The sequence below is a fragment of the Zonotrichia albicollis genome, chromosome 18 (genome assembly GCF_047830755.1).
Source record: "Zonotrichia albicollis isolate bZonAlb1 chromosome 18, bZonAlb1.hap1, whole genome shotgun sequence".
In the NCBI taxonomy this organism is placed as follows: Eukaryota; Metazoa; Chordata; class Aves; order Passeriformes; family Passerellidae; genus Zonotrichia; species Zonotrichia albicollis.
This window is the reverse complement of record NC_133836.1, coordinates 10,140,318-10,166,940: the sequence shown is the minus strand read 5'-3', so window position 1 is coordinate 10,166,940 and position 26,623 is coordinate 10,140,318. Positions and strand designations below refer to the sequence as shown.

General features: G+C 54.0%; 2 protein-coding genes across 5 annotated transcripts in view; both read right to left on the bottom strand.

The window, feature by feature from the left end:
* Window positions 1-2,794: 2,794 nt before the first annotated feature.
* On the bottom strand, window positions 2,795-6,321 carry HSPB8 (heat shock protein family B (small) member 8). The gene is made up of 3 exons (XM_074554120.1): window positions 5,454-6,321; window positions 4,356-4,419; window positions 2,795-3,532 (listed from the first exon to the last, which is right to left on the bottom strand). The coding sequence occupies exons 1-3, from the start codon at window positions 5,830-5,832 to the stop codon at window positions 3,373-3,375; spliced, it is 603 nt and encodes a 200-aa protein (XP_074410221.1). The 5' UTR covers window positions 5,833-6,321; the 3' UTR covers window positions 2,795-3,372.
* Window positions 6,322-8,601: 2,280 nt separating this feature from the next.
* SRRM4 (serine/arginine repetitive matrix 4) overlaps window positions 8,602-26,623 on the bottom strand; it is a 45,409-nt gene continuing 27,387 nt past the window's right edge. For all 4 annotated transcript variants that reach the window (XM_074554103.1, XM_074554105.1, XM_074554104.1 and 1 more), the window contains 5 exons: window positions 18,204-18,541; window positions 16,468-16,674; window positions 16,123-16,233; window positions 14,960-15,100; window positions 8,602-14,366 (listed from right to left, as the gene is read on the bottom strand). In XM_074554103.1, the coding sequence (XP_074410204.1) occupies window positions 14,126-14,366; window positions 14,960-15,100; window positions 16,123-16,233; window positions 16,468-16,674; window positions 18,204-18,541 (1,038 nt within the window). In that variant the 3' untranslated portion in view covers window positions 8,602-14,125. The remainder of the gene's footprint in view (window positions 14,367-14,959; window positions 15,101-16,122; window positions 16,234-16,467; window positions 16,675-18,203; window positions 18,542-26,623) is intronic.

The window sequence follows — 26,623 nt, the reverse complement described above, 5'->3', positions numbered from 1 at the left end:
CCTGCTTGTGCTGCAGGAGGGATCACCAAAAATTTAACCCAAACCAAAAAAGCTGCATGGACAACCCACATTTCCCTCCAGCTGCCCAGGAGAGCTTTGCTGGCACTCCTCAGAGGGAACCCTGCAAGCTCATGGTCCTGAGGTGCATCAGGATCTGCTGGTTTTCCCCCTCAGCCCCAACCCCAGAATTGTTCTCCTGGAACAGGCACTGTCTCCTTCCTCCTGCCCCACCTGTGCCAAATTGCCCAGCGTTCAACTACTTAATCCCACCAGCTCTTTCAAATCTGTTTGTGTATTTGATCAGAGTTGGCTTCTTAGAAAGAAAATAAAATAAAATCTTCCAAGCACCTGCTCCTGTCTCCTCCCCATGCAGGATGCTGTTGGCAGCATTGGTGCTGTTCCAAGAGCAGCATGGGAAAGGCCACATTGGGATGGTTCCTCTGTCTCCTCCAACAGTGAAAATCGTTTGGATGATGTGGATATTGGTGAGTCTAAAAAGGGAGCACTGTCCCCCTGGAATGAGGGACAGGGCTGGCAGGGAGGTGCTGCTGTGGCTGGGCTGCCCCATGCAGTGTGAATTGCTGATAATCACAGCCCTGCCCTTTCTGCCTTGAGTGAGAGAGGTCCCAAAATGCAGAGCCAGGATCTCAGCCCCTCCTGGGCTCCCTCAGGCAGCACCAGGGTCAGACCCACCCATGGGATGCCCTCAGTCAGGGCCTGTCCCTTAGAGCTGTTCTAAGCCATGAGCCACGATGTGTTCTGACACACCTGATGGGCTGGAGCTGCTCCAAACCCACAGATGTGACACCACTGCACAGAGGCCTCCACTGCTCTGTGCTGTGGGGCTGGAGGCTCCAAACCCACACCTCACACACAAGGGAGGGAGAGCAAACTGCTCCCAGTGCCCACAGCCCCAGCTCTGCTCCCCTGGAGCCCCAGAGAGGCACAGATCCCACCCCTCTCCTCAGACACAGGGGAGAAGCTGCTGCAGGAGTGCCCCAGTGTTTCCAAACCAATCTTTGCATTTTGCCCCAGTGTTTCCAAACCAATTTTTGCATTTGCAGAAACCCCACCAGGGATTACTTGTTTAAAACCTCCTTTGCAGGGCTAATCAGATCATACTTGAAAAGAGCCTCAGGATCTGCAGTTACAATTATTTCATTAGGATGTGATACTCCAGACCATCCAAGGGCTTGGGAAGCTGCTGTTTGCACAGGCCCGAGCACGCTGCCCAGGGAAGAGGTCCTTAGTGCTAATTGCCAATGCCAACCCCAGCCATTAGGAAATTATTGCTAATGCAGCTGACAACAGCTTTTATAAGACTCTATTAAGGAATTCATCAGAAAGCAGAACCAAATAAAGCAAAAAGCTATTAAAGAAAAACAAAACTAACCCCCAAACTGCAGGATCAGCAGGAACAAGAAGCAGGAGCTGTTATGTGAATGCAGCAGCCCCAGAGCTGAGCCTGGAGCTCCCTTTGTCCCAGCACTGGTGTTGCATCAGCCTGGGGCCCTCCCCAAATACCCTGGGGTGGCAGAGTGGCTCAGCTGTGGCTCATTCTCCCCTGGCAGCTCCCTGTGGAGTCACAGCTGGTCCCTTGCACCTGCAGCCCTGCTCAGGGAACCATCCTGTGCCAGACAGGGTGCAGGGCCAGGAGATGGGTACAGGGACATCCAGACAGGGTGCAGGACCAGGAGATGGGTGCAGGGACCTCCAGCCCAGTGCTGGGCCTGAGCGTGTTCCCAGGAACCCCTGGGGTCCTTCTGGGAAAGGGGAAAACACCGAGGTTGGGCCTGGGGATATTTTGTCAAAAGCCTGATAAAAATAACTCTCTGAAGGGGTGAGGAAGAGGAAGGACAATTTGTGCTGGAGAGGAGGTGTCACCCACAGGGCCTGACAGCTCCAAGTGGCACAAGGACACAGGGCTGGAGCAGTGACTCATGACTTTTTGGCGTTCCATGCTGCTGTGGGTATCGCATTTCAGGGATTATATTTTATTCATAAAAATTGCTGTGCTCACAGCCCTGCCTGGCAGAGCCACAGAGGCTGAGCTGGGGGCTGGCTGTGCTCTGCACCATCAGGGGGTCCCAGCTCTGGAGCAGCTGCTGGGTGCTAAATATATTCTGCACAGCTGGGTGAGAGTGCCCAGGTTCTCCAGCACGACCTGGCCCGTGGGTGCCTTGGTGGCACGAGGTGCTGGGCCAGGGTTTGCAGCACGTGGTGGGTGTTGTTGGTAACCACCTCCCAGAGGAGCCACAGCAAACATGTGAGGCTGTATTTTTAACTCTGAGGTCCTGCTGACATGGAAAACTGGGTGCCTGGCCCAGGTGCTGCAGAGATTGATGGAAAATTTCCTGCCTCCCATCAGCAGCTGGGCTTTGCTAAGCCAGGCGCTGCAGTGGGTGAGCAAATGGGGCTTTGCCCCAGGAATGGTTTTAGGGCTGTGCCCAGAGCCCAGCAGACGTCATTTGGGAAGTGCTTTCTCTGCAGGTGGGAAGCTGGCATGGTGGGATGGATGTGAGGATGGGGCAAACCCAACGCTCCCAGCTCACAACCTGGTTTAGCATCTCCAAGCAGAAAGAACATTTTCAACCCCCTGAGGGGCTGAGGACAGGATGAGCCCATGGTCCTCGACTTGGAATTCCCCCATTGCTGCAGGAATCCCACACATCTCTCTTGTCCTTGCCTTCATGGGGATGACCTGTGCCAAGCTGGGAGGTGGCACACGGTGACATCCCCCTTGTCCCCACAGCCCTGTGCCCGTCCCACCAGCTCAGCCAAGACAAGCAGAGGCTAAGAACATCAACTGGGTTTTATTCCTCAGGTCTGACAAGTAAAAGCACAAATTCTCTTTGGAAATAAGGAAAAAAAAAAAACAACACCAAAACCCCAAACCAACGTTCAAAGCACGCAGACCGTATCTCAGGATGGAGGCCACGCTGCCAGACACGTGTCCTTCGCAGAGATGTAGTTTAAAAAAAAAAAACACCAACTCATGGAGGAGGAAAGACACAGAGCTACAGGTTTCCATGTCAATTTTAAAGAAAAAAAAAAAACAGGCCCTTTTTTTGCTATTGTATTATAAATATCCCATCCGAGCGATTCGGAACAAACAATAACCATAAAGAGGAGCATCCTTTCTGCTTGGCCCCGTGGGCACAACATCTCTAGCGGCACTCAGGGCGCCAGAAGCCCTCGGGGGCGGTGGGCTGGCACCCGGTGCGTGCCCCGGCTCTCGGCGGGGGTGGCGGGTGCTGCCATCATCCCTGCGAGCCAGCGGCACCCGTCACCCTTGCCCGAGGCTGTCAGGATGCCGCAGGGACCGGGGGAAGGGGAAGGGGACAAAGGGACGGGGGTGCCGGCGGTGCCGGCTCAGGTGCAGGTGGCCTCTTGGCTCTCGACGGGGATCTCGCTGCCGCTGCTGCCCTCGCCGTACTGCTGGTAGGGGGGGATCTGGGGCGCCTCGATGATCAGCAGCCCCTCCGGGGACAAGGAGGCGAACACCGTGATGGGATCCACCTCGTAGGGCAGCCTGCAGGGGGGTAGGAGAGACGGGATGGGTTAGGATGCTGCGTTCCCCAGTGCATCCCGACCCTCGGAGCCCCAGCGGGGCCAGGCAGCAGCCCCGGCGCCCCGGCAAAGCCTCTGTTATTGCTGGAGCGCCTGGGAATGTGCGGGGGATATTTGGAGCGGGCTCCTGGCCCCGCGGGAGCTCTGTTTAATCTCCCGGCAGATGTGTTTGACGGCATGTCAGCGCCGCGCGGGGCAGGAGAAAACCCCGGCCAGCCTTGCCCGTAAAAGGAGCCCGAGCGCCCGCAGCAGCGAGCCCCAGCTCCCCGTGGGAGCTCGGGACGCACAGCGCTCCTCCAGGCTGGAAAAGCAAAGCGGAGCCGCTGCCAGCCGAGGAAACCCTTCCCATGCCCTGGGCTTCGATGCTTTTCGCCGTTCAGGCCGTGCGAGCCCCGCGGGTGGGACCTGCCCCCCGCATCGGTCGGGGCTCGCCTCTGCGGTGTTGTTGCCAAAGCGAGCCGCGGGTGAGTCACGGCGATAGCGATCGCTCTGACATCATGGGGATGCGGGGATGTGCCGGGATGGAGCCCGCCCGCCGTGCCCGCTGCTCCCGGGCTCGCCTCCTCCCCGTTCCCCTCCTGTCCGCAGCCCCGGGCATGGAGCAGACTGACAGAGCGCCTCTAAAAAGGCCTCCTCCTCCTCTCTTTCCCTTGGGAAATCACCCCGTGGCCCGGGCAGGCCAGGCAGGTGCTGCAGAGGAGCAGATTTTGGGATGGAACAGTCCCTGTGTGTGTGAGCTGGGGCACGGGGACTGGCAGAGCTCGGCCGGACCAGCCGGTACCTACTGGATTTTCTTGGTGAAGTTCTTGGAGACGATCCCTCCTTCCACCTGCTGCTCCTCGTGTTTGCCTGCGGGGAAGGCCAACACCCCACATCAACACCTTATTATTTTTTCCCCAACAAACAACAACAACTGAACCCAGCAGGAGTTTTCCAAGCAGCTGTTTCCCTGCCCCAGTGCAAACTCTGTCTCTGGGGAGGGCTCAGGAAGCCTCTCCATGTGGGGAAGGAGATGCTAGACACAGCACAGCCACATTTCCAGTGGAAAACTGGGGTCTCACAGGCTGCCAAGGGCTGGGGCTTAAGAAAATAAACAAATAATAAAACTAGTGTAGGTGGCAGCATCCCCCTTGGCCTCACCCCCAAGGATGGGCTCCTTTCCATCCCTCTGTCAGGCTGGGGGTCCCTGTACCTGGATCACCAGCCAGAGGCTGCCTGGACACCCCTGAGCTGTGGCTTTACCCCTGTGCTGCAATGAGCTCCAAACAAACACTCAGAGCTGTGTTAGGAGGCAGCCCCCAGCCCTCCCTGGTGATCCCAGCCCGGAGGACCCAGGGACAACGGGAATGTCAGTGCCAGGCTGATGGGACACTGACGGCAGTCGTGGGCACCCCAGAAGTGCTGGACCCCACACCCACTGTTCCCGACATTAACTGACATTTCAGGGATGTGTTTGTGGCCGACCCAGCCAGGCTGGGCTGGGGGCTGTGAGCAGCTGCTCCTTTCCTCCCAGCCTCTCCCTCGGCCCCTTTAAAGGGAATCTCCCTCCGTGCCGACCTCACCCTGGCTATAATTAACCGAGCAGAGCTGGGGCCCCTCTTGGCTGCTGGCTCCGGGTGCTGCCAGCCAGGGCACAAAGCAGGGAGATCTACCCCAAAGGACACGTGTCCTTTCTCATTTTGGCAGCAAACCACCATGGCTTGTGAGCCAAACCCCCCCTGTGACACCCAAACTGCCTCTGGAGATGCCCCAAAGCCCTCCTGCAGCCCCCTCAAGCTCCCAGGCAGGGGGTTCTGCCACCCCCTTAAAACAAAGGCGATTTTGGCACTTTGCAGCAATTCCTTGAGCTGGCAGTGCCACCTCCCCGCTGCCCTGGCTCTCACCTGACACCTCGACGTAGCCATCCTTGGTTTTGACGGTGAGCTCCTCGGGTTTGAAGCTGTGCACGTTGACACACACCTTCCAGGGCTCGCGGGGGAAGGGCGCGGGGCTGCGGCTCTCGGGGTACCCCCCGAAGTGGGCGCCGTACGCGGGGGCCATGGGGGGCGTGCGGCCCAGCCCGGCGCGCAGCGGGCCCGGCCAGGTGGTGGTGAGCCGGGGCCGAGCCCAGTCGGGCCAGTCCGCCGTCAGGTCCCCGGGGAAGGGCGACAAGCCGAAGTCATCGTCCAGCAGGCGCGAGGTCAGGCCGGGCTCCCGGAAAGGGTCGCGGAGGCTGCGCCTGCCGGGGTAGTGGCAGGAGAAGGGCATCTGGCTGTCGGCCATGGCTGCCTTCCGAGGGGTCTGAGCGTGTCCCCGCGGCTCTCACACGGAGCCTCAGCCTCTGTGCGGCTGCTCCTGGCTGCAAACTTCCCCCGGGAGCCTGTCCCGGAGGAGGCGCATCCACGCCGGGTGGGACGCGGGTGCGCGGGGACGGTGCCTCCTTCCCGGCACCAGGTGAAGGACGAGGAGAAAATCAATTCGGGCTGAATCACCGGGAGCTGGAGGAGCGCAGGAAGGACGGAGGGAGCTCTCTGGCCGCGAGAAAACGCTTCCTGTCTGGCTGTGATCCCAGGACTGGGGAGAGGAAAATAAAACTTCTTGTCAGGAGAGAGAAAAAAAAAAAATAATAAACCCAAATATCCTGAGATTAAAAAGCTTCTCTCTCACTTCTCACTCTCCAGCACTTTATGTGCAACTTTCCCTGCTGCTCCTGGGTGAGAGCTGCAATAAATGCCTGAGCCTGGAGCCCAGAAACTTCTCTAACCTTCCAGCCGTTGGGCGAGTACTATTTATATGGATTTCGGAGGAGGGGGGTGTGTGTTTTGCAAGTCCTGCCCTGTCAGCCGAGTATTTTGGAGAGGATGAAACAGCCGAGGAGAATTTGGGCAGTGGCAGCTGACCTCTGCTGAGGATCCCGGCTGCCACGGGGCCGCGGCGCTTCGGCAGCTGCCCCAGCCCCTGCCGCCCCCTCCTGCTGCTCTGCCCGCCCAAAATAGCCCCCAAGCTCACCCGGGGCTGGCTGCTTTCACCCCGCTGTCACCTGTTAAAAATACCGCGGTGGGGCTGAGCAAGCTGCTCCCCTCACTGTACAGCCGCGTGTCCCCAGGGCACCGCCGTGCCGGGAAATGGGTCACCCACTGCTGGCACCCCCGGCAGTGCGACCCCACGGGGGTGTGTGGGCAGTGTTTGGGGCAGGGGCACAGGATGAGCGTCTCCGGGATGCCTCTCTGGCCATCATAACCGGCTGGGCCCGGAGAAGCATCCCCTGACTGCAGGAAGGAGAGATGGACCCTGGGCAGCAGCAGCGCTGCTCAGCACCTGCCTCCTCCTCATCCTCCTCCTCCTGGTCCCGCCGCATGCCCCGGCCCTGCCGCAATCGCGGTGCGGGCAGGGCGAGGCGTTAATCACAGCCGCGGCCGGGCCCGTAATTACAGGGCAGCGGCGGGAGCGGGCTGCGAGCTGCGAGCTGTGGGAAGGGGCGCGGCAGCAGCGCTGGAGGGGCAGCTCCGAGCCAGCATCACTGGAGACACGGCCCGAGCCCGGCCACGGGCGGGGGAACGGCTGGCACGGACGGGGACCCCATGGAGGCGGTCCGGGCACGGCTCCGGTGGGCAGCGCTGGAGGATGGGATGTGATCGATGAGGGTGACGTTGGCACTTCCTCATGCCGCATCCTGGCTCTGCATCATGCTCCTTCTCTCCAGCATCTGCAATTTTTCTAATGGACTCTGTGGAAGTAATTGCAGCTTTAATGCAGCACAGGCCGCTCAGGGATGGAGCCGCTGGTGGCTCCATGGCATTAATCAAGCTGGGGACGGGGAGCTGCCTCTCCTTGGCTAGGCCAGGGGTGCCCCCCGAGCATGGGGACACACAGGGGTCTCCCTGGGGTCCGAAGGGATGCCTGGAGGTGCCCGAGGAGGTCCCAGCTGAGTACTCCTGGTGTGGGGAGGCAGCTGCTGCTGGAGTGACTGAGCATCCCCCTCCATTCCCTTGTCCTGCCCGGCTGCCTCTGCCTGCCTGGGGACTCCCGGTGCCCGTGGGTGACAGTACAGGGACAGTCCTAGGGGTCACTGTCACACACAGCCTGAGCTCAGCTGGGCACAGCTTGGCTGGGGAGCAGGATCGCCCCAGCACCCAGCCCTGCCACCCCCTTGGGCAAACAGCAGCGCACGGGGTGAGAGGGACAAGCCCCGAGGAGGTTTCAGGCAGTCCCACGATCCTGCCGTGTTTCCAGGAGCCTCACAACATCCCCCATCCCACATTGCCCACATAGCTCCAGGCCATCCTCCCTCCCCGGCCAGGAATTCTTTCTGTCGCCTTGTTCATCCCCATTAGTCACACGTCCCCTCCTCCCGCCTGCTCTCACCCTCTCTGGGCCATCCCAATTTAGCTCCTGTTGTCATTCCAATCCTCCCGGCTGCCTCCCACCCCGAGCCACCCCACCACATCAGCTCTGGGAAGCATGGAGTGCCCTTGCAGCTCCCCTTCTCCTCTGGGTGACCTGGGGATGCTGTCCCGTGTCCCCACCTGTGCCATGCCCAGACCTTTCCTGGGTGCCATCTGAGCCCTGTTGAGGAAGGAGCATGAGGACATGGGGACATGGCCCAGTGCTGCTGCTCCCCTGGGGGACTTCAGGGTGCTGGAGAGTCCCCACTGCCCCGGGCTGCTGCCCAGAAGGTGCCAATGGCAGGACCCTGTGGCATGGGAACTCTGTGCAGGAAGGGAAGGGCACAGCCCCAGGGAGAGCACTGGTGAGCCCAGTGTGACCTCCAGGGACAGATGGGCACATTTCTGGCTTGGACTCCCAGTGCCTGAACAAGGTGGGGGGATCCAAGGGCCTGGCAAAGGGCAGCAGGAGCCTGGCCCAGCAGGGAAAGCAGAGCTGCCAGAAATACTAGCCCACAACTTTTTTTTGCTTCAGCCAGTGCCCTGAGGAGCCAGTCCTCAGCAGCTGGGAGTGGAGGCACATGCCCTTCCCTGCAGAGCAGCTGAAACAACCCGAAATATCCCACCGCACGCACTTGTATGCAAAAGGAACATGATGCAAAGGAAATACTGTCCAAACCTTTATTGGAACCTTTTTCTAACCAGGCTAACAACTCAAACACCCAGGAAGACTAAAGGATACAGAACACATGTGGATGGAGAGCAAGGGGAGCTTTACAGTGAACTCAAACAGATGTGCCGGTGTCGGTGGGGATGGAATCAACCAACAGGCAGAGAACAGAGGCACCATTTCCCTCCTGGATTTTCTCACGTCTGGGCTTTTGATCTACATCTTTTGCTCATTCACAGGGTTTCAAAGGTGGAGAGCTGCCCTGGGCTGATGAGGGTGTTCTCTAGGCAATAGCCCAAAACTGGGGTGCTTGACCATGACACTGTTGCTTGGAGGCCCTCCCAGTCGTGTGCAAACTACCAGGCTGCAGCAAAGTGATGAGAATGATTTATTCTCTGGTGAAGAGGTAATAAAACCCCACTGGACACTAAAGGGACCTTAGTGCCTTTAGGCACCTGAACCTGCCCCTTTCTCAAATACCCCAAGAGGCCTTGGCTGAGCACCCAGCAGCTCTGGGCCAGCTCTGTAGGAGCAGCCCAGTGTCACTGGCTGACACTGGAGCTGTGCCCACCCTCAGCAGCACAGGCAGCTCTGCCCCAGGAGCACAAACACCTCCCCAGGTGAACAGAGCAGGGGCTGCAGCCTTGGTGGAGCGATGCTGGGGCAGGGTGGGACTTTCAGCACATCTCATTTTAGCTCTTCTCAAAGCTGGGGGAGGGTGCCTGCAGCAAGCTCTGCTCGTGTTGGACACAGCAGGGGAGGCCTCCCAGCCCTGCTAGCTACTGAGCTCACACCAGGGAAAAGCTGCTGGCACAAAGCCTGGGGAAGGGGGCAAAGCAGGGCACAGCACGGGGGTCTCAGGATGGGGCAGGGTGGGCATCCTTCCTTCCTGGTGGAGACCACGGCCAGTCACTTCCATCCTATTCCCTTCCTCATCACCGATCCAAAGGGTGACAAGCGTCCCCAACCTCCAGAGGGGAGAGGGGACCAGCAGTGGGAGATCAGAGAACTCCAGGGATTTTTGGTGATGGCAGCCCTATGCCACATGACAGAGTAAGAGGAGCAGGGTTATTCCTCCACCAGAGCTGGCTGTCACCTCTGAATTCCCCATTTCTTTCCAGGGGGATGTGATTTGTCAACAGAAGCTGCTTCAAGGAAATTGAGAGTTTTCCCCTGCCTTGCCCATCTCCATCACAATGAGGTTCCTCTCTAAGTACTGGTGGTGAGGTCCAAATGAACCAAATTTGCCTTCCTCTCTCCAACATATCTGGCACCACTTCAAAAGCTCCTGCCTTCATGGACCCAACAGTATCACCCAAATAGCTTTTTTTTAAAGTAATGCTCAATAAATAAAAGAAATAAATATTAAATAGAGGCCAAGTCCTCTCAGCCTGTTCAATATATGTACAATGCATAGCAAAATAACAGTGATTGGCTGTTGCAGACAAGTTTGGTACAAATTCAGTCCCCAAAACAACAAAAACATTGAGAAAATTGCAGTTAACATAAAGCAAAGCTCAGCCGAGTGCTGCAACCAATGAAGAAAGAACAGAAGAACAGTGATTTGAAACATCCCTTGTCTTTGCTTCCCAGCAAACCTGCAGAAATGGTGTTGGATTTTCTGGAGCATAGGGTTGGGACAGGGGGGACAAACCCAGAGCCAAGGCAGGTCCAGTGAATGGGGAGAGTTGATGGCTCCAGGGTCAAAGGGACATTTGGGAAAGAGCTCTGTGACATGGGCTCTGCCAGGGAAAGGCAGCAGGGGTGCTTGTGGGATGATTCAAAATCATCTGGGAAAGAGCCTTTGAGTGTGAGACTCCCAAAAACCAGCCCAGATATTATCCTGATGTTGTGGCTAGCTCTGAACACCCCTTGTGTGTCTGACCACAGCAGCAATTCACCAACACCAAAGTGACCCAGCTGCCTTTCCTCCAGGTGAACCTGCTCTTTGCAGACAGCACCTGCAGCAATCTCAGATGCTGGATGCAGAGCAAAAATCCATAAAAGCAGTGAATGAGAGAAACAACTTAAAAAAAAATAATTAAAAAGCACTGGCAAAAGGCACAGAGACAGAAAAACTCACAGCTTCACACAAACCCACAGAAACCCCATCTGTCCACTAACAGGAAGGGTGTACTAAAGCCTGTACTAAAAATATTAAATAAGTTAAAAAATAAATAACACCGAGGGAGACTCACATGTATATGCACATGTGCACACACACACATACACACAGAGCCTTGATCAGATCCGTCACCAGAGGCTGGATTTTGCAAGGACCTTCCGCGGGGATCGCTTTCTCACAGTCTCATCTCCTTTGTTTTCCCATGGGTGGGTCAGCGGGCAGGGATGAACACGGCAGGGCAGTCCCGGCATCCTGGCCGGGAGCGCGGCGGTGGCTGCGGGAGCGGGCGGGTTTCGGGCTGAGCGCTGCCGGCGCAGCCAAGGCAAACAGCGCGGGGCCAGCTGGCTCCCGGCCGGCCCGCGCAGGCGACACTGCGCTGGTGGCACCGCCAGCACCCCGGCTCGGCCGGCAGGCAGACCCTCGCTGTCACCTCCGACACGTCCCAGACCCGTTTCTGCGCTCACACCCATCGCATTCCTGCACGAATCTAATGAGAAACCCGAGATTCCAAGGTGAAAGCGCGCACCTCTGCCCTGCGTCCCTTCGTGTGTCCCTGAGAGCGCACAGGGACACGGTGGCAGCAGGAGTGACTGTCACTCCTCCGGCCACCTCACTGAGAGGGGCCACAGCTGTAAACCTTTACACGAGACCGGCGGCATGGATACATTTGAACAAACAAACAGATCCAAAAATAACTTAACGTTAGAAAAAAAAAATCAGAATAAATAAATACTGGTCCATTCTGACATACAATTAAAAATAGAATAATAATAATATTAAATAAATAAATAAATAAATAAATAATTTAGAGAGGTTTACTCCAATGCAAGTCTGCTTGGGAAAACCCTAGGAGCATTTAGCTGCCATGGACTGTTCAGGCAGAGGCAGTCCTTGATGGAGGGATCAGCTGGACGAGTGCAGGAGCTGCCCCACACAACCCCTGACCCACACGGGGTGGGTGCTGCCAACCCTGCTGTGGTGCTTCCATCATCTGTCCCCAGCCACGAGGATTCCAGTCAGTGTGAGTTTGGTATTTACACCAGTTGCACAAAGCTCCTCTTCTTTCCTTTCCTTCCCTGGTTTTGGATCTCCAGGCTCGCTGCTTCCCTGCTGCAGCTCCGCGTGTGCATTACGGGGTGCCAAGGGGCAGGGGGTGCTTCTGAAACACTGGGAGAGCTGGGGAGGTCTGGGATCCCATCACTGCCTTTGGATCTTCCCAGGGAGCAGAAGGATGGGGCATTTCAGCATCAGACTGGGAGAGACTCTTTGGGGAAGAAGCATGAGGTTTTCAGCCCTTTTGAGAGGGAGTTTGCTGCAGAGGGTGGCCAAGGGGCTGCTGCTGGGGCCAGCACAGGAGGGAGGGCAGTGGCATCCTGTCTTTGATCCCTGGAGCATTTGCTCAGCCCTGCCAGGAGCACTTCTCTCTGTATCCTAGAAAGGATCTTTCCAGAGGTTGGACCCATCCCCACTAAACCAACCACACCAGTGCCCAGCTCTCTGCCTCAGCCCCCTCATCCTCACACTGCCTGCAGCAAGCAAGGTGAGGGATGAGGGTCTGGGAAAAGGGTGAGCTTTGGCCATTGAAGGCACAGGACAAGGGGAACTAGCACCAGGAAAGATCCTGGGAAAGATGGCCCTGACATAAAACTTCCTCCTGTACCACCCAGATGGAATCCCTGCCTGTGCTGCTGTACTTTCCAACAGATAACAGATTTATAGGCTTGCTGAGGCAATCATCCAGTTCCACCACAGCAGCTCGTGGCACTCAGCCTTCCTCCCCTTGCTGCTTTGTCCCTTTTCCAGCTGCCAGGGGCCTGTAGGTAATTCTGTAGATGGGGGGTGGGTTGCATTCTTTTTGAGCCCCTCTCCTCCTGCAGATGGTGGCTGCACTCAGTCCTTTTCTGTAACACTTAAACAACACACACCTCCTTGACTCATTAAGCCCAAACTCGTTAATAATCATGCAGGATGGAAGGGGAGGGGATGGAAAAAGGGAGGGAGGGAAGTCTTAAGCCCAAATTAGCGTCTCTAAGCACCCAGGTGTTGTAAGAGAAATAAACTCCTCGGCACCAGCTCAGCCTGTGCTGGGAGAAGCCTTTGTTACCCGGCAAAACACAGTAATTGCGCAGGCAGCTGGGCTGGCACGGAGACAAAACCCCAGGGCCCAGGGCAGCCTGTGGCTCCCTGGCAAAACAGGCAATTAGTGGGGGCCCTTTCCGTCCCCCTGCACTGCTCCAGCCTCCCAGTAACAAACTGGGGCACCACTGCATCCTGCTGCAGCCTGGCACTGGCCCTGCAGCTGTGCTGCTGATGCTGCCCTGGGGCAGCCAGAGGGGCTCAAGGAGGAATTCCAGGATTGCCTGGAATCCTGCTGTGTGTTTCAAGGAAGGGGAATGGGGGTCCCCTGGCTCTTGCAATGCCCTTTTAACCCTGTGTGTTCTGATTGCACCCCACAACTGCCATCTCTGCACCTCCCTCTGGTCCCACCAGCAATGCATCCAAGGGCAATGCTCCCTGAAGAAGAACCTAAACCCAACCTGTCTGAGGCTTCCTCCAAGAGGGAAACCCCACAGCTCCTGTCTCCCTTGCGTGGCCCAGCCCTCGGAGCACAGCGCGGCACCACCTCCCCTCTGCCTTGTACCCCACCAGCCCCAGGTCTGCTTCAGACCTCAGCAGGTGGTTTGCAAGCGATTCAATGCTGGGGGGATAAAACAACCCTGCAAAAGGTGCTGCTGCCTGGTAGGAAAGGGCAGGAGAAAGAGCAAACAGGCTTTTTTTTTCCCCCAGGAAGTACATTGGGAGGGATTTCTAGCCTTCTATTTATAGCAGGGACTGGCTGACTGGCAAAAAATAAATATTTTCTCTGCAGAGCGGGCAGCAGCTCTGGAGGAGAGACCCAAAGGACCTGGTATTTGCCTTGGTGGGGACAGCCATTCCCCCACCCATCACTGAAGTTTTCCAGCGAACTCCTCCCCAACTGGGTCTATCTCTCCAGCAGAAGTTAATTTGTTGGTTCCTGGTTTGTGAGAAGAGCAAGGAGCAGAGTTCCTTCCTTTGGACCACTGGTAGTGCTTTGGAGAGCAGTAGCAATGGGGAGATGGGAGCATCGGGGAGGATGGAGCAGGTCTGTGCTGACAGACCCTCTCTAAAGCACCGACCCTTCTTCCAGCCTGGCCTGGGGAGCTGGGACGGAGCCACCCGCTCCGCTGGGGAGGAGGGGCTGCACCAGGCGCTCCAGGGCTCTCACTCCCAACCGGGGAAGGGGGACCCGGCAGTGCCACCGCGTCAGTATCGGGGATGATTGCTATCGATGGCCAGGTAGGTGGGAAGGAAGCGGAGAATGCCAGGAATGTGGCGGTGACGCCGGCACCCGGTGTCAGCCAGCAGTGGCACTCCCTAACGACGCAGGCTGTCGGAGCTGGCTCCTGAGTCATAGCTCCTGCTCCTGCTGCGGCTGCTCCTGGGGCCCGAGCTCCGGCTGCTGCTCCAGCTTCGGCTGCGGCTCGTCCGGTAGCTGGAGTAGCTGCGGCTGCGGCTCGGGGAGCGGCTGAAGCTGCTGTACCAGGAGGAATAGCTGCCGGCGCTGCTGGACGAGGAGGGGCTGGGACGGTAGTAGGGGATGGGGCGTTTGCGGGCACTGTGGGGACACAGAGATGCGGGTTACCAGCAGCACAAGGACACACTTACTGCCAAAATCTCCAAAAAGCACCGTTCACTCTGGGCAATAATCCCAAAAATGTGATTGTGTTCGTTTGAAAGGAAAAAGAGATCAGGTAGCTGACGGGCCTTGGGATTCAAACCACCCACCCCCACAGCCCTGGGGAAATCCCAGCCACTCAGTCTATTTGATGTTGTCCCAAAGAGCCCTCTGCATGAAGGGTAGAGTCAATAGTTGACTCTTTCCATTGTGGGACACCACCATAGGGCAGGGTGAAATAAAAACCTGTGAGGGAATGCTCTTGGCACCTGAGTCCCTGCTCTTAATCTTACTTAATCTTCTTTTTTCCCTTCAGCTATTGTAAATTGAGACCCTCTCCATCCTCCCTCTGCCTCCAGCTGGAAATGCCCAAGCTCTAAAGGAGGGGTGGAAGGGCCTGCTGATCAGGCTCAGGGAACCCGGTCTCCTGGAGAAACCTCCTCTGGCAAGGGCTGGGACCCAGGGACAGCCCTCACCCCCCCGGGGAGTGCCAGCCGAGCCTGTCTCCGCAGGACGGGACAGCATCCCCTTGCCTTGTGATGCGCCGGGCTTCCAGGTGGCTGGGAGAGTCTCTCCGGCGTTTCCTCAGGGGGGAGTAGGAGCGGCGCCGTCGCTGCCGCTCCCGGTGCGACTCCTTCTCGCTGGAGCTGTACTTGTGCTCCCGCTCGCGGTCCCTGCGGAGGCACAGCAGGGGGATTGTCACTGCAGGGGCTTGGGGGGGGTCAGGGATGGACAGACAATGACCATGGAGGCACAGATGGGCAGAGGACACTCAGCTCCAAAAGGGACAACTCTAAGTGCTGTGGTGGTGTCACCTCTGAGCGCTCACACAGCTGGACAAACAGACTGGCACCACTAATTGCAACCAGCAGTGTCTTCCAGTGGCTTTGCGCTGCCAAGCTAAGATGGCTTCCAGGGCCCTGTGTCAGTGGGTGCAGTGTGTATTTAGCTCCTGCTGGAGCTGGCAGGAGCAGCCCTGCCAGCAGGCCCCACGTGAGCTGAGGGCCTGGTAGCCCTGCAGGGCTGTGTAAGCCTCACCAGAAGGAGTGCCGGTGTTGCTATGGTTTTCTCTTTTGTTAAATTCCCATACACGTCAGCACAGGCCCTTCTGTGCAGCGTGGCTGATTTCATACACCCTGCTCAGTGCCATCTGCAAAGCAACACACTACAGGTCAAGGGCCTGCCTGATCCCTGCACGCTGCAAGTGTCCTCCTCACCAGCACGGGGATTGTCAAAGCCTGCAAGAATCGACCCTGGCAATGTACGATTTTGAGGCTGCAAAATGTTCACAGCAGCACAGGTGCTACCAGGAAAACCTGCCAAAGGCATCTCTAGGGTTGAACTGGGAGGCTGTTTCCTATGGTGTGTGGAGGGAGTAGAGGTGCCCGGACTGTGTTTCTCTCTGCAAGGCTGTGAGCACCAGCCTCGGGGCATCTGACATCTGCCCTCACAGCAGGGGCCCTTCCATGAGCCTGACAACTCTTTGTCAGAGCTGTGACTCTCAAAAGCAGAGTGTCTTTCCCTGCTGCAATCAGATCCATGTCTGACAGGGCTGTTGGCTGTGTGGGCAGACCCAGCTGGAGCCTCGGGCTCTGCCCACCACCCACAGCAGCACGACAGTGATGGAGGCAGGGAAAGTGTGGGGCAGCAGGTACCATATGGGTGGACAGCAGATGCCACAAGCAGACAGCTGTACCTGCTACGGCTGTAGCGGGAGTAACTGGGGCTCCGGCGAGGCCTCGAACTTCTACTCCCAGGACTTTTTTTGCAGGATTTGGAGGAATAGCTGGGGGAACGTGAGGAAGACCTGGAGACAGGAAGGAAACATAAAAGAGTTAAAGATGCTGGAGGGTGAGGCTGTACCAGACTACTCCAAATGATGAGCGGGTAAAGATGTCCCATTCCCCAGGGTCTCAGCCCAGCTCTGCCTGGCCAGTTGTGGATCCCAAACTCTTACACCTCCCCCTGCAAGGAGCCTGCTGGCTGCCAAGAGCTAGCCACTGCCCCGGGTCATGGACACAGCCGTTCCAGCTGGCCCTACCTCCTTGCCGAGGAGCAGGACCTGCTTCGGGAGGAGCTGGGCGAGGCCCGGCGGTGCGAGGAGCGGCTGGAGACGGGGGAGGAGCGGCCCGTGCTGCTGCAGGAGGCGCTGCGGGAGCCGGGCCTGCGCGGGGAGCTGCGCGCCGCCGAGGGGAGCGGGATTCGCTTCTTGTCCTCTGAGGAGCCCAGACATGACGGTAGGCACGCTCTGTGAACAGACGTTTGGGCACTTCTTGAAGCTGTGGCTGAACCCCCTGGCTGAGGGGAGCAGCATGCTCCAGCAAATAAATATTCCCATCCTTCCATTCCCTAACTGGAGGTGAAAAGGACCTCTTAGCTCCCCAGGCTCTGTTGCAGAAGACCCCGTGTGTGTGTGAGAATCCAAGAGCTCACCCTCGGGGCTCTGCCAGGGAGAAGAGGTCTGGAAGAGCACTGTGGCAGCAGCTCATGTGCCCCATGCCCAGCACAGCAGAGGTGTCAGGCTGGCAGAGCCTGGTGGGGCCAGCGAGCAGTGCTGGTGCTGGGCAGGGAGTGAAGTCAAAAGTGCTGGAGCAGGGGAAAGGCAGAGCATGGCAGGGCAAGGGCTGTGCTCCAGCCTGGCTGGGGAGCAGCGTGAGTGGGCACTGAGCAGGCCTGTCCTGTTGCCTTTGGACAGCTGCGTGAATTCCTCCTCTTCCAGAAGTGCTCTGGAATGAACTGGGGTCAGAGCCCAGCAGCCAGGGCCAGCTGCAATCCCAGCTCCACCCATGTGAAGGCAGAGTTACCCCACTGGAGTCACCGTGTAAAAAGTACAGACAGACCTAAAATTTTACCCTCTGACTGAAAAATGAGGCTTATTCTTACTAAAACCCATTACCCTGGCTCCCTCCTGTCACATTCAGTGCTCCAAACCATGTCCTTGCTCTAACTTTCAGCCTTTAGGACCCAAGGGCCTGAGCTGGAAGAGCTCTCTACTACCACAGCCTGAGCACAGCCCTGGGTACCAGCCACCACGCTGCAGTGCCCTCATTCCCAACATCCCCTGGCAAAAACCCAGGAATGGGAGCTGGTCATGGAGGCTGGCAGCTACTCCCTCTCTTGAAGATGACCTGTGGCACTGGGTGGTGGTTGGATGCCCTGTGGCCCCAGTGCAGAGCTGCTGCTGTGTTATCCTGCAGCCAGCCAAGTCCTTGCCCCTCCCTGTGCTCCCCACTGGCAGGAGATGCTGTCTTGTCACCCTGGAGCTGTGCTGGATGAGCTGGGAAGAGGAAGGGGCACGCTGGGTTTGGCTCACTGGACAGGTGAAAGAACAGCCCATAATGATGTTAGTGGAAACAAGCCCCACTTCCCTTCCCCACAGTAGGCAGAGAGGGAGAATTAGCATGGCAACCCCCAGATGCTCCTTTCACATTGTGCCCAGAAGGGCCAGAGACTTTTTTGACATGGCCATGCCCAGGTGAGCAGGGATGTGCTGTGACCACAGCCTGACCCAGGCCCAAACCCTGCATGAGCCACAGCAATGCCAAAACACTGCCACAAGCAATGTCCAGGGATGTGATGGCTGGGTTTTATCTTCCTCCTCAGGCTACACAACTGGTCCTTGCTGAGTTCTGGACTCCAGACTGGCAAGACCGTGGGTCTGGTTGGTACCTGCCTGCCTCCAGAGCACACAAAGCTCCCTGCCAGCTCACCACGGCAGCTGGAGCAGGCAGGAGACACAGAGCAACAACGTACCAGCAGCTACTGGTAATCACTGACCTTCGGTCTTGTCCCTGGGCATCTGGAGACAGATTTTCCAAAGCTGTTCCCTTGGTGTGGGAAAAGCAACTGGTGAAGGAATTTCCTGAATCAGAGCTGTTACCGCTGTTGGCCAGTTTGGGCTTCCCGGACGAGAAGGCATGGCCAAAGCCATCATGGACTAGACTTCTTTTCTCCTGGCTGTCCTTTGACCTGGATGAGCTCGTTTGAGTGGAGGGAGGGGAGGAAGTATCGTTTCCTGAGTCATATTCATGATACTCTCCATTCTGGCTGGCTAGGTTGCCAGGCGGGCTGTCTGTTTTGGTAAAGAGGTCAGCAGAAGACCCTGACTGAGAGATCTGAAAGCAAAAAAGCCATTTGGCATTGTTTGAATGGTTTTTGGGGGGGTTGGTTTTGGTTTTACTTTGCTTTTTTTTTTTTTTTTTTCAAATAAACCCAGAAATTTTACCATCATGATGCACTGAAACAAAAGGAAAGGAAAGAAACAAAGTAAGAAAGAAAGAAAAAAAGAAGAAAGGAGAAGAAAACAAAAGCACATATCCCTAAAAGAAATCCACAGTAAGAAGAAACTTATTTTCCCCCTGTATAATAACGGGAAGATTTAGAGATCATGCAAAGAGTATCAGCATGCGGTTCATGTTAAACAAAAGAGTTCAACAAAGTAAGTGGGCAACCAAAGAATTAAAATAACTAACTAAATAAAAAATGTAACAGAGGACAAAGCCCTTATTTAACCTTAAAAAGGGGAGGAAAATAAAAGGGGTATATACATATAAAAAACCTACATAATCCTTGCAAAGAAAACAAAAATGAAACAAAAACTTAGATGAGTGAATTTTTTTAAGCTTCCTTAATAAAGTGGCTGAACCAATGTCACTAAAATAAGCAACAAAAAACGAAATCAAATCAAATTAAGGGCTTCTGTACAAAGCAAAAACTGGCAAATAAACAAGCTTATCACTTTGAAATTAAAAAAAAAAAGAAAAAAAGTAAAAATAAAAAGAAAAAATAGGGTGAGGGGAAAAAAGAAAAATCCCTTTGGAAATAAAAGGTATACAGATATTTCTTTGTGTGCTTTTTACCCCCTGAAGAAGATATAGCTAATGCGCTCAAGTGACCTCTAATAAATTCCCTGGTGTCTTGCGGATAGCATCCACTTACCCATCAAGAACTCCTCCTTTAGTAGGTAAGGTGTAAGAAAAAAGGAAGAGCGGGCAACATAAGTCCATCATTAGAGTCTCAAATTACATGAAAAAAACATAAACCCTCTCTTCAATCCACACTGCCAACTGTTTGCTGCCTCCTCTATGCAAATGTCATGACTGCTTTTTGTCTGCTTGACTGTCTCCCTTATTATTCATTTTTGTTTCCTTCTGCTTTAAATTAGCCTGTCCAGCCCGTTCCTGGAGGCTGATGGCTTGTGCTGAAAGCTGCAGCTTGCACTGAATCCCCCTGAGCTGTATGGAAATGACAAAGGGAACTCAGTGAGGGAAGAAGCAAAAGAATGGAGGAGGAAGAGTGTCCCCACTGTGGGGAAGGGGACAGCAGCCCTGCTCCTGCCAGCCTCTGCAAGGGGGTCCAGCCACACCCTGACTGGGCTGCTGAGCATAACAAGCAAGCAAGGACCCCAAACTCACACAGACCGACCTGGGCTGGGCTATTCTCTGGGACCCTGAGCACCACCAAGGGGATTTGCATCATTTCAGTATTTTATAGTTCAGTTTTAACTGCACTGGCATTTACCTGAGCCAGCTCAGGCACGTGGCAGCACTGGGAGTGAGGCTGTGCTAGTGCTAACATCTGCCCTTGCAATGGGGTGAGAATTAGGGCCCAATGCACACATCTGGACTCTCATGTGGCCTCCTCCTCTTTCACTCAGAGCCTCCACTCTCCTCAAACCCACTCATGAGGTTTGGTGCAGGGTTCTTAGAGTGGGGACACACAGGTTTGGCTCCCCCACCTCAGGACAGTCCTCCAAACATGTTCCCAGCAAGCCGTGCTCCCTCACACTCGTGCACATGCCCTCATGCCACGTTCTGGGGCACACAATGCCCCATCTATGCCATGCTCTCCACACCAGGGACCTGGGCACCAGTCTGGGACCTTCTGAGCCAAAAAACCACATTGCAATGTTGGTGCTATCTCAGGCAGCAGAGAAGACCTGGATCAGCTGTCACACAGCAGGCACAGGGCCAGTCCCTTTGGAAAGTTTAGCTCTGGATTGGATGACTTTTTCATCCTCAGAGGGGCTGCAGACTCAGCCTGTGTCATGTTTCACATGGATCTCCTTCATCCTATCAGATGGTGCCTCCACATCCACGCTGCTGCCAGTGGCATTCAGTCTGTGTCCCCAGGGAGGGCTGCTCCCGACCCAGTTCAAGGTGCTAACTGGGACAGGGACAGCTGACTGGGACACAGGTGCTGAACCAGCAGGGACTGAAACCAGAGCAGAGCTACCAACACCCACAGCAGCTCTCAGCACAGTCTGCACCAGGATGGCTGCCCACAGCACTCTGCTGCTCTGAAAACACCTGGAGCTGGAGGATCTCCAAGTACTTTCTGTGTTGCCAGGGAGAGAAGCGTTACTGCTTCTGGGATACAGGATTGGTTCATCCCAGCAAATCCATAATGGAGTTCCCCATCTCCACCCCACACTAACTTCTAACTGATGCTCAGTCCCAGTTCAGAGGAATCAGAAGCCCCAGCAGCAAACATGGGAAATTAAGTGATCCTTCTTCATTAGCCAACTTGCACCTTCAATGCAGAAGCCCTGGACAGAGCAGAAATATCTCCCAAATGCTCCCAGCTAGGAATGAGTGGAGACACACATTGCAAGTCCTCATTTCAGCATCTGGAATTGCTCCTTGCTTCTTCTCAGCTCTAGCAATTCTCTACAGGTCCTTGCTTACTCCAGCAGAAACTGGAATGTCACAGGAGCCCAAGGGAGCCAAATAATCAGCTCTGCTTTTCACCAGCTCTTGCTGAAATCCTGATGCCACATCCAGAGCCCCAAGAGATCTGACCTCTGTGCTATGGACCGCTGCACTCTCCCCAGCCACATTCCAGAATATACAGGATTGCACTTTCAAATATATTACCAGGAATTTTTCTTAAAAGATGGGTTTTGGTTTGCATTTAAGCTGAATCCTAACCTAGAGACAACCAGCTTTACATCACCTTTCACTTACAGGCATAAACAGCCTGTGAGGTACTCCCTGGCTGCAAGGGTAGGATGAGCATGGAGTGGGCACAGGGTTGTTCCAAGGGACACTGACCCCAGCATCACACACAGAGATACCTTCCTTCTGTTCCTTCCCAGTTTAAACTGAAAAGCTATTACTGCTGCCAAGAAATACAGCAGTTTCTTGGCATTTCTAAACCAGCTTTTCAGACTGACTGCAGGACCTGGCATCCTTGCTTCTGCTCTGCCTTGGCTGACATCTACCTTCAAAGCAGCAACTGTTGTCAGCATATCACAAAATCTGTCAAATGACCGGGAGGATCAACAAGCTCCTCTGTAGTTCAACATCTGTGGCAGGAACACTGGCAAGAGGCAGTGTGAGTATCAGTGAAATATGGAGCTGACAGTCTGGGAGAGGGCTGGAGGGTCTGCATGGGGCCAGGGAGGTGTCAGGGGGGACACAGCAGCTTCTCAGCCCCACCACCCTGGGGCACCAGGCTGTAACCAGTGGCTTCCTGCAGGCTCTGGGGGAGGTTCTGCCCTGCAGCAAGAGCCAGGAGATGTCCCAGGGTGCTCAGCTTGCCTGCCTGCTCAGACCAATTCCCTGTATTCCCCACTGGGTGATCTCGACTTTGCTCGTGGTCCCATTTTACTGAAAGTCTTGCCAGTCACCCAGGATGGAAACAGAGTGCCACATCTAAAAACACTGCACGGAGCTCAATTGAATCACACCATTCTGTGTGATTCTGAATTCTAATGGCTTTTTACTTTTCTAGGGTGGCTTAAAAGAGCCTGCTCTTTCACAAATCTAATTCTCTCTATGTGAACATTTGGATTTCCCCCCACACACAACACCTAATAAGTAATCAAATAATCTCAGTGAACTTTGTTTCATCCAGCTTTCAGCAGGGAACATACTGCTGCCCTCAAGGGAACCCAGGATATGTATTTATTGGATTTTTTTCGTTTCAAATCATTATTTAGTCAAGATGAGGGGGGGAGCAGAAATGAAGCACTCACTCATATTCCAGACTGTAATTCCAAGTGCAATCCCAGACCAAGAGGCAGCACAGTCTAATAGGTTACAAAAATATAATCACTGCTCTTCTTCCAATTAAACTGAACAGCTCCATTTACTGTGCCACAAACAGCCCCCGGGCGAGAGATGACAATGCTCAAAGTTGTCTCAGCCATGTGGGGACAGCAGAGTGGCACAGCCTCACTCAGAGCTGCAGGATTTCATCCGTGGGCCTTTTTTCTCTTGTTTTGCAACTCACTTCAAAGCAGAGTTAATTTCTCTTTCAGAGGGGCATAACGCCTGCTTTTCTCTCTTTTTCCAGGCACTGTGCTAATGAAAGGAGTGAAACACTTGTGTCGGTGACCCCGGCCGGCATCTGCCAGCGCCGTCGGCGCGGGGCCAGCACCTGCTGGGGCTGCTGGGGCTGCGTGCCTGCCCTGGGGCTCTCCACCTGCCAGGGCTGGGGGACACGGCCTCACCTCTGCTGAGAGCCTACCCCAGCTGGAAAGCCAACCTCTGACTGAGTACAAAACCACAAGTTCTGTAGGAATTCAGTATTTTGGCACACTCACGAGTCCCTGAGTCAAGGAACACTGAGTGGGAAGATCCGCCTTTTTTTGGCTGGATGGAGAGTTCAGGGTGAGGCTTTCTGTCCCACAGAGCAGGGAGGCAATGACACAGCTGTCCCTGCAAGCCCTGAGCTTGGGTTATTTGGGGCTGGATGGTGGCACTGCTGAGCAGCCTGGCTCACCAGTACACTGCTGGGGTAAACTCCAGAGAATGCCAAGCAAAGGTTTGTTTCTTTTCAAGGATCATTTTAGCCTGCTGGGGTGCTGGCATTGTATCCCCACCTCAGCTTGAGCCAGGCTGGCACTCCTTTGGAGCAAGGGTTTGTCCTCCACCACTTCTTTTTGGTACCTGGTGCACAGCCCAGCCCTTCAATTGATACAGGCAATGATCCTTTCCCTCCAGCTGCTGCTCCCAGCACTGAGCTGTGGATTTGTCACACAATAACCAGGGGTAACCTCAGTCCCCCAGCTGGGAGAGGAAAACAGGAAAAGGAAAAAAAGAGTACAACTTCTATATTTATAGGTTTTCCCTTTCTGCTCTTGAAGGACCCTGTCTGCTGTCAAAAATATACTGCCTAGCACTCAAAAGAATAGTTTTTCCTATGTAAGCCAAAACCCAGGCTAGAAAACAGCAGCAGCAAGCTGCCATAAGGTTTCCTCAGCCTTCCAGCACACTCTGTCCCAGTCCCTGCACAGCATTTCCCCATTCAACCTTCCTGCAGACACGAGCACAAAGACAAACAGCATCATTTGGACCAGCTGTACCCCACTGAGCTTCACTGGAAATCTGGCTCAAGCCTGTGATAATTTGTGGCATCACAAATGAGTTACAGTGAAAGCAAAGGAGCTGGCAAGGAAAGTGTATGCACGGTGCAGTTATCTTCATCAGCAACAACAAAGGCAATTAGATCCGTGCCCTGCAGGTATTTATATTGCACTGCTAAAGGAAAGCAGGGTGGCACAGTCATCCATCTGTGTCGGTGTGGAATAAAGTGCCTGCAGCTGGGCAGGGGTATTCTGCATAGAAATAAATGCTGCACATTACCCACAGCCTCTCTGTGCCTGCTGAGGCACAGGCCCACAATCCTGCTCTCCACAGGTGCCTCTTGCTGCTGCACGGGATTAAAGAAGGAGGAGAGGGAAAAGCTTGGAAATTCACTGCCATAAAAAAAAGTAGCAGGGAACTTGGAGGTGTTTCTGCATGTGTACATGCATGTGTGGGTGCGTCGGCTTTTGCATAAAGAGGCAAGGAAGCAGCAAGATAGATGCATAGGCAGGGCATTGTTTTGTGTGCTTTATCCCCCAGCAGTTCCAGGCAGACCTAGTTAGGAATTGTGGCTGTTTCATTACAAAGGAACGAAGACAAATAGGGTGGGGAGGATAGCAGAATTTACCACAGAGCACTTCAAATTTTCAGAAGCAAAATAATGTAGAATAAAAAATATCTTGAAAAGCAAAATCTTTGTTTTGGAAGTGCTACAGCATTATCTCATATTTCTCTGTATCTCTGTGTTTTTCCCTGATCCTCCTTGGACAGCCCCTTTTCTATGGAGATATTACAGTGCATCTCCCTAGGTAAGGATGGTTTGCTTTGGAAGCCCATGCCAGATGGAAGGATAGGGAGTGTAACATACCAATTCTCACAGAGGACTGAAACATGGCATTTTTGAATCCTAATTCTTATTTTTTTCCACAAAATCTTTTATTCTCCAGCTTCTTTTTTTAATATATGATCAACATATTCTGCAAGAGCACATTTTCATTTCAGGCTGCTCTCAAAGTCTGACAGAACGAAGCTTATTCATAGAACAACCATTTAACTCATGAAAAGGAAAGGCTTCAAAGGGTTGTGTATAGTCATTAATAAATGAGACTAAAGGTTCCCATTCCATTTTTCTCTTGCCAGTTTTGAGTACATGATATTTAATGACCTTATTCAGCAAAATTTCAGGGGCAGCTCTTAACCAGGGGCTTCAATTTGAACAAGTGCTTAAATGTGCTCTTGAATGGTGTCCCAAGAGAATGTACTTCTTTTGGGGACAGGAGGACAGTAGTGGCTTTCATGAGTCATTATGCCTTTTAGTCATTAAAATATTTGCCTAAGTTATTAACCCTTACTAGAAAGAATACAGGAGCATCCTGATGACTTTTACTTTGCATCCACCCCCTGCATCTGGAACTATCAAGCTCTTGTCTTTCCTTCCCTGCAGCTTTTCCATTTGCTTCACTCATTTACCTCGAGTGAAGCAAAATGGAAAAACAAGTGCAGGATGCTTGAGTTTAGCTCATTTTAAAGCTTTTAAAATTTTAAATGAGAGTTTACTCTTTCTCAGGAAACAGAACAGCTGGCAGTTGGCCTCACAGGACTTAGGAAGCCTGGCTTCCGAGAGAGGAAACCTAGCACTAATTAAAAACTAGGCTTAGGCTCAAAAGCATTTATGAAAAATACACTGCTTGAACTCAACAACACCCTGGTGACATGATGCAGTCTTTGGCTCACTGGTTTTTTGTGGGGGGGAGGAGCTCTGAGCTCAGCAACACCCCCAGTTCATGACAATGAGCTCCATACCTTGTTTTTCTTCCTGTGCGTGTGCGTGCATACACCAGCGTGTGGTGTGAGGTTCTGCTCTCCAGGCTGCCTTATAAGGCTTTACAAGCAGTGACTCACATGGCCCCACACGCTCTATAACGAGAGCAAATATGCATATCTATAATGTTGAGAGACAGCTTGTGCCTGTCTGTACCCACGTACAATCCCTGGGTATTTTGATCGGCACGCTGTCTGTGTGGGTGAGTGGGTAGAGTCTCTCCTCTTGCTGGCACCATCTCTCTCCTATCTGATGTAGCTCCTGCGTGTGGCTGAGCTATTTCCAACTGATGACTGGGCCTAAAGGAAAACAACTTTGGGCTTGGAGGACTCTAGTCAAAACACCTCTAGCATTACACATCCACATGTGTGACTGCCAGATCCTGCACTACCTCCAGTCCTATGCAGCAATTTCTCTCTCCAGAGTGCCTATCTGATACCAACACCACAGTCAGGCATCACACCTCTGCTTTACTGCTGCCAGGAACAAAGGGGAAGCATGCCACAGAAAAGGAAGGCTGATATCAATCTCTATATAATATTTCTCTCCATCTCTTGCTCCCTCAATTCATGTATTATATGATCTCTTTCTGTGTATATGGAAAAACATCCCAAGGCACTGAGCCTGATTTTACCCTCAGATGCACATGCAGTTCCCATTAGCATCAATGAGGGCTGCTCATAACTTCCAAATTTGGCCCCTGGGCTTGTCAGTCCAGAGGAGCAGTGATCTTAGAAGGATCCTGATAGTCAGAAAACATCCCATGCCAATAATCACCAGCTCATTAAATGTAAATGTTCCTTCTGTATATGTTTGATACCCTTTTTCAGCCTGAAGGACTAAACTTTTGGATGTAAAGACCAGTGAAATAAGTTCACATCCAGCTGAGCAAAGACTGCATAACAAACTCTTCCCTTTAAAATATCATTTCTGGAGGCCACTTTTGGGTTTTTTTTTTTTTTTTTTTTTTTTTTTTTTTTTTTGTTAAATGTCCTCAATTCATTATTCATAGGCTAAAGACTTTTCAAGTTTTCCCCCTCTCCAGCCCCACCCTTGGTGTGAAA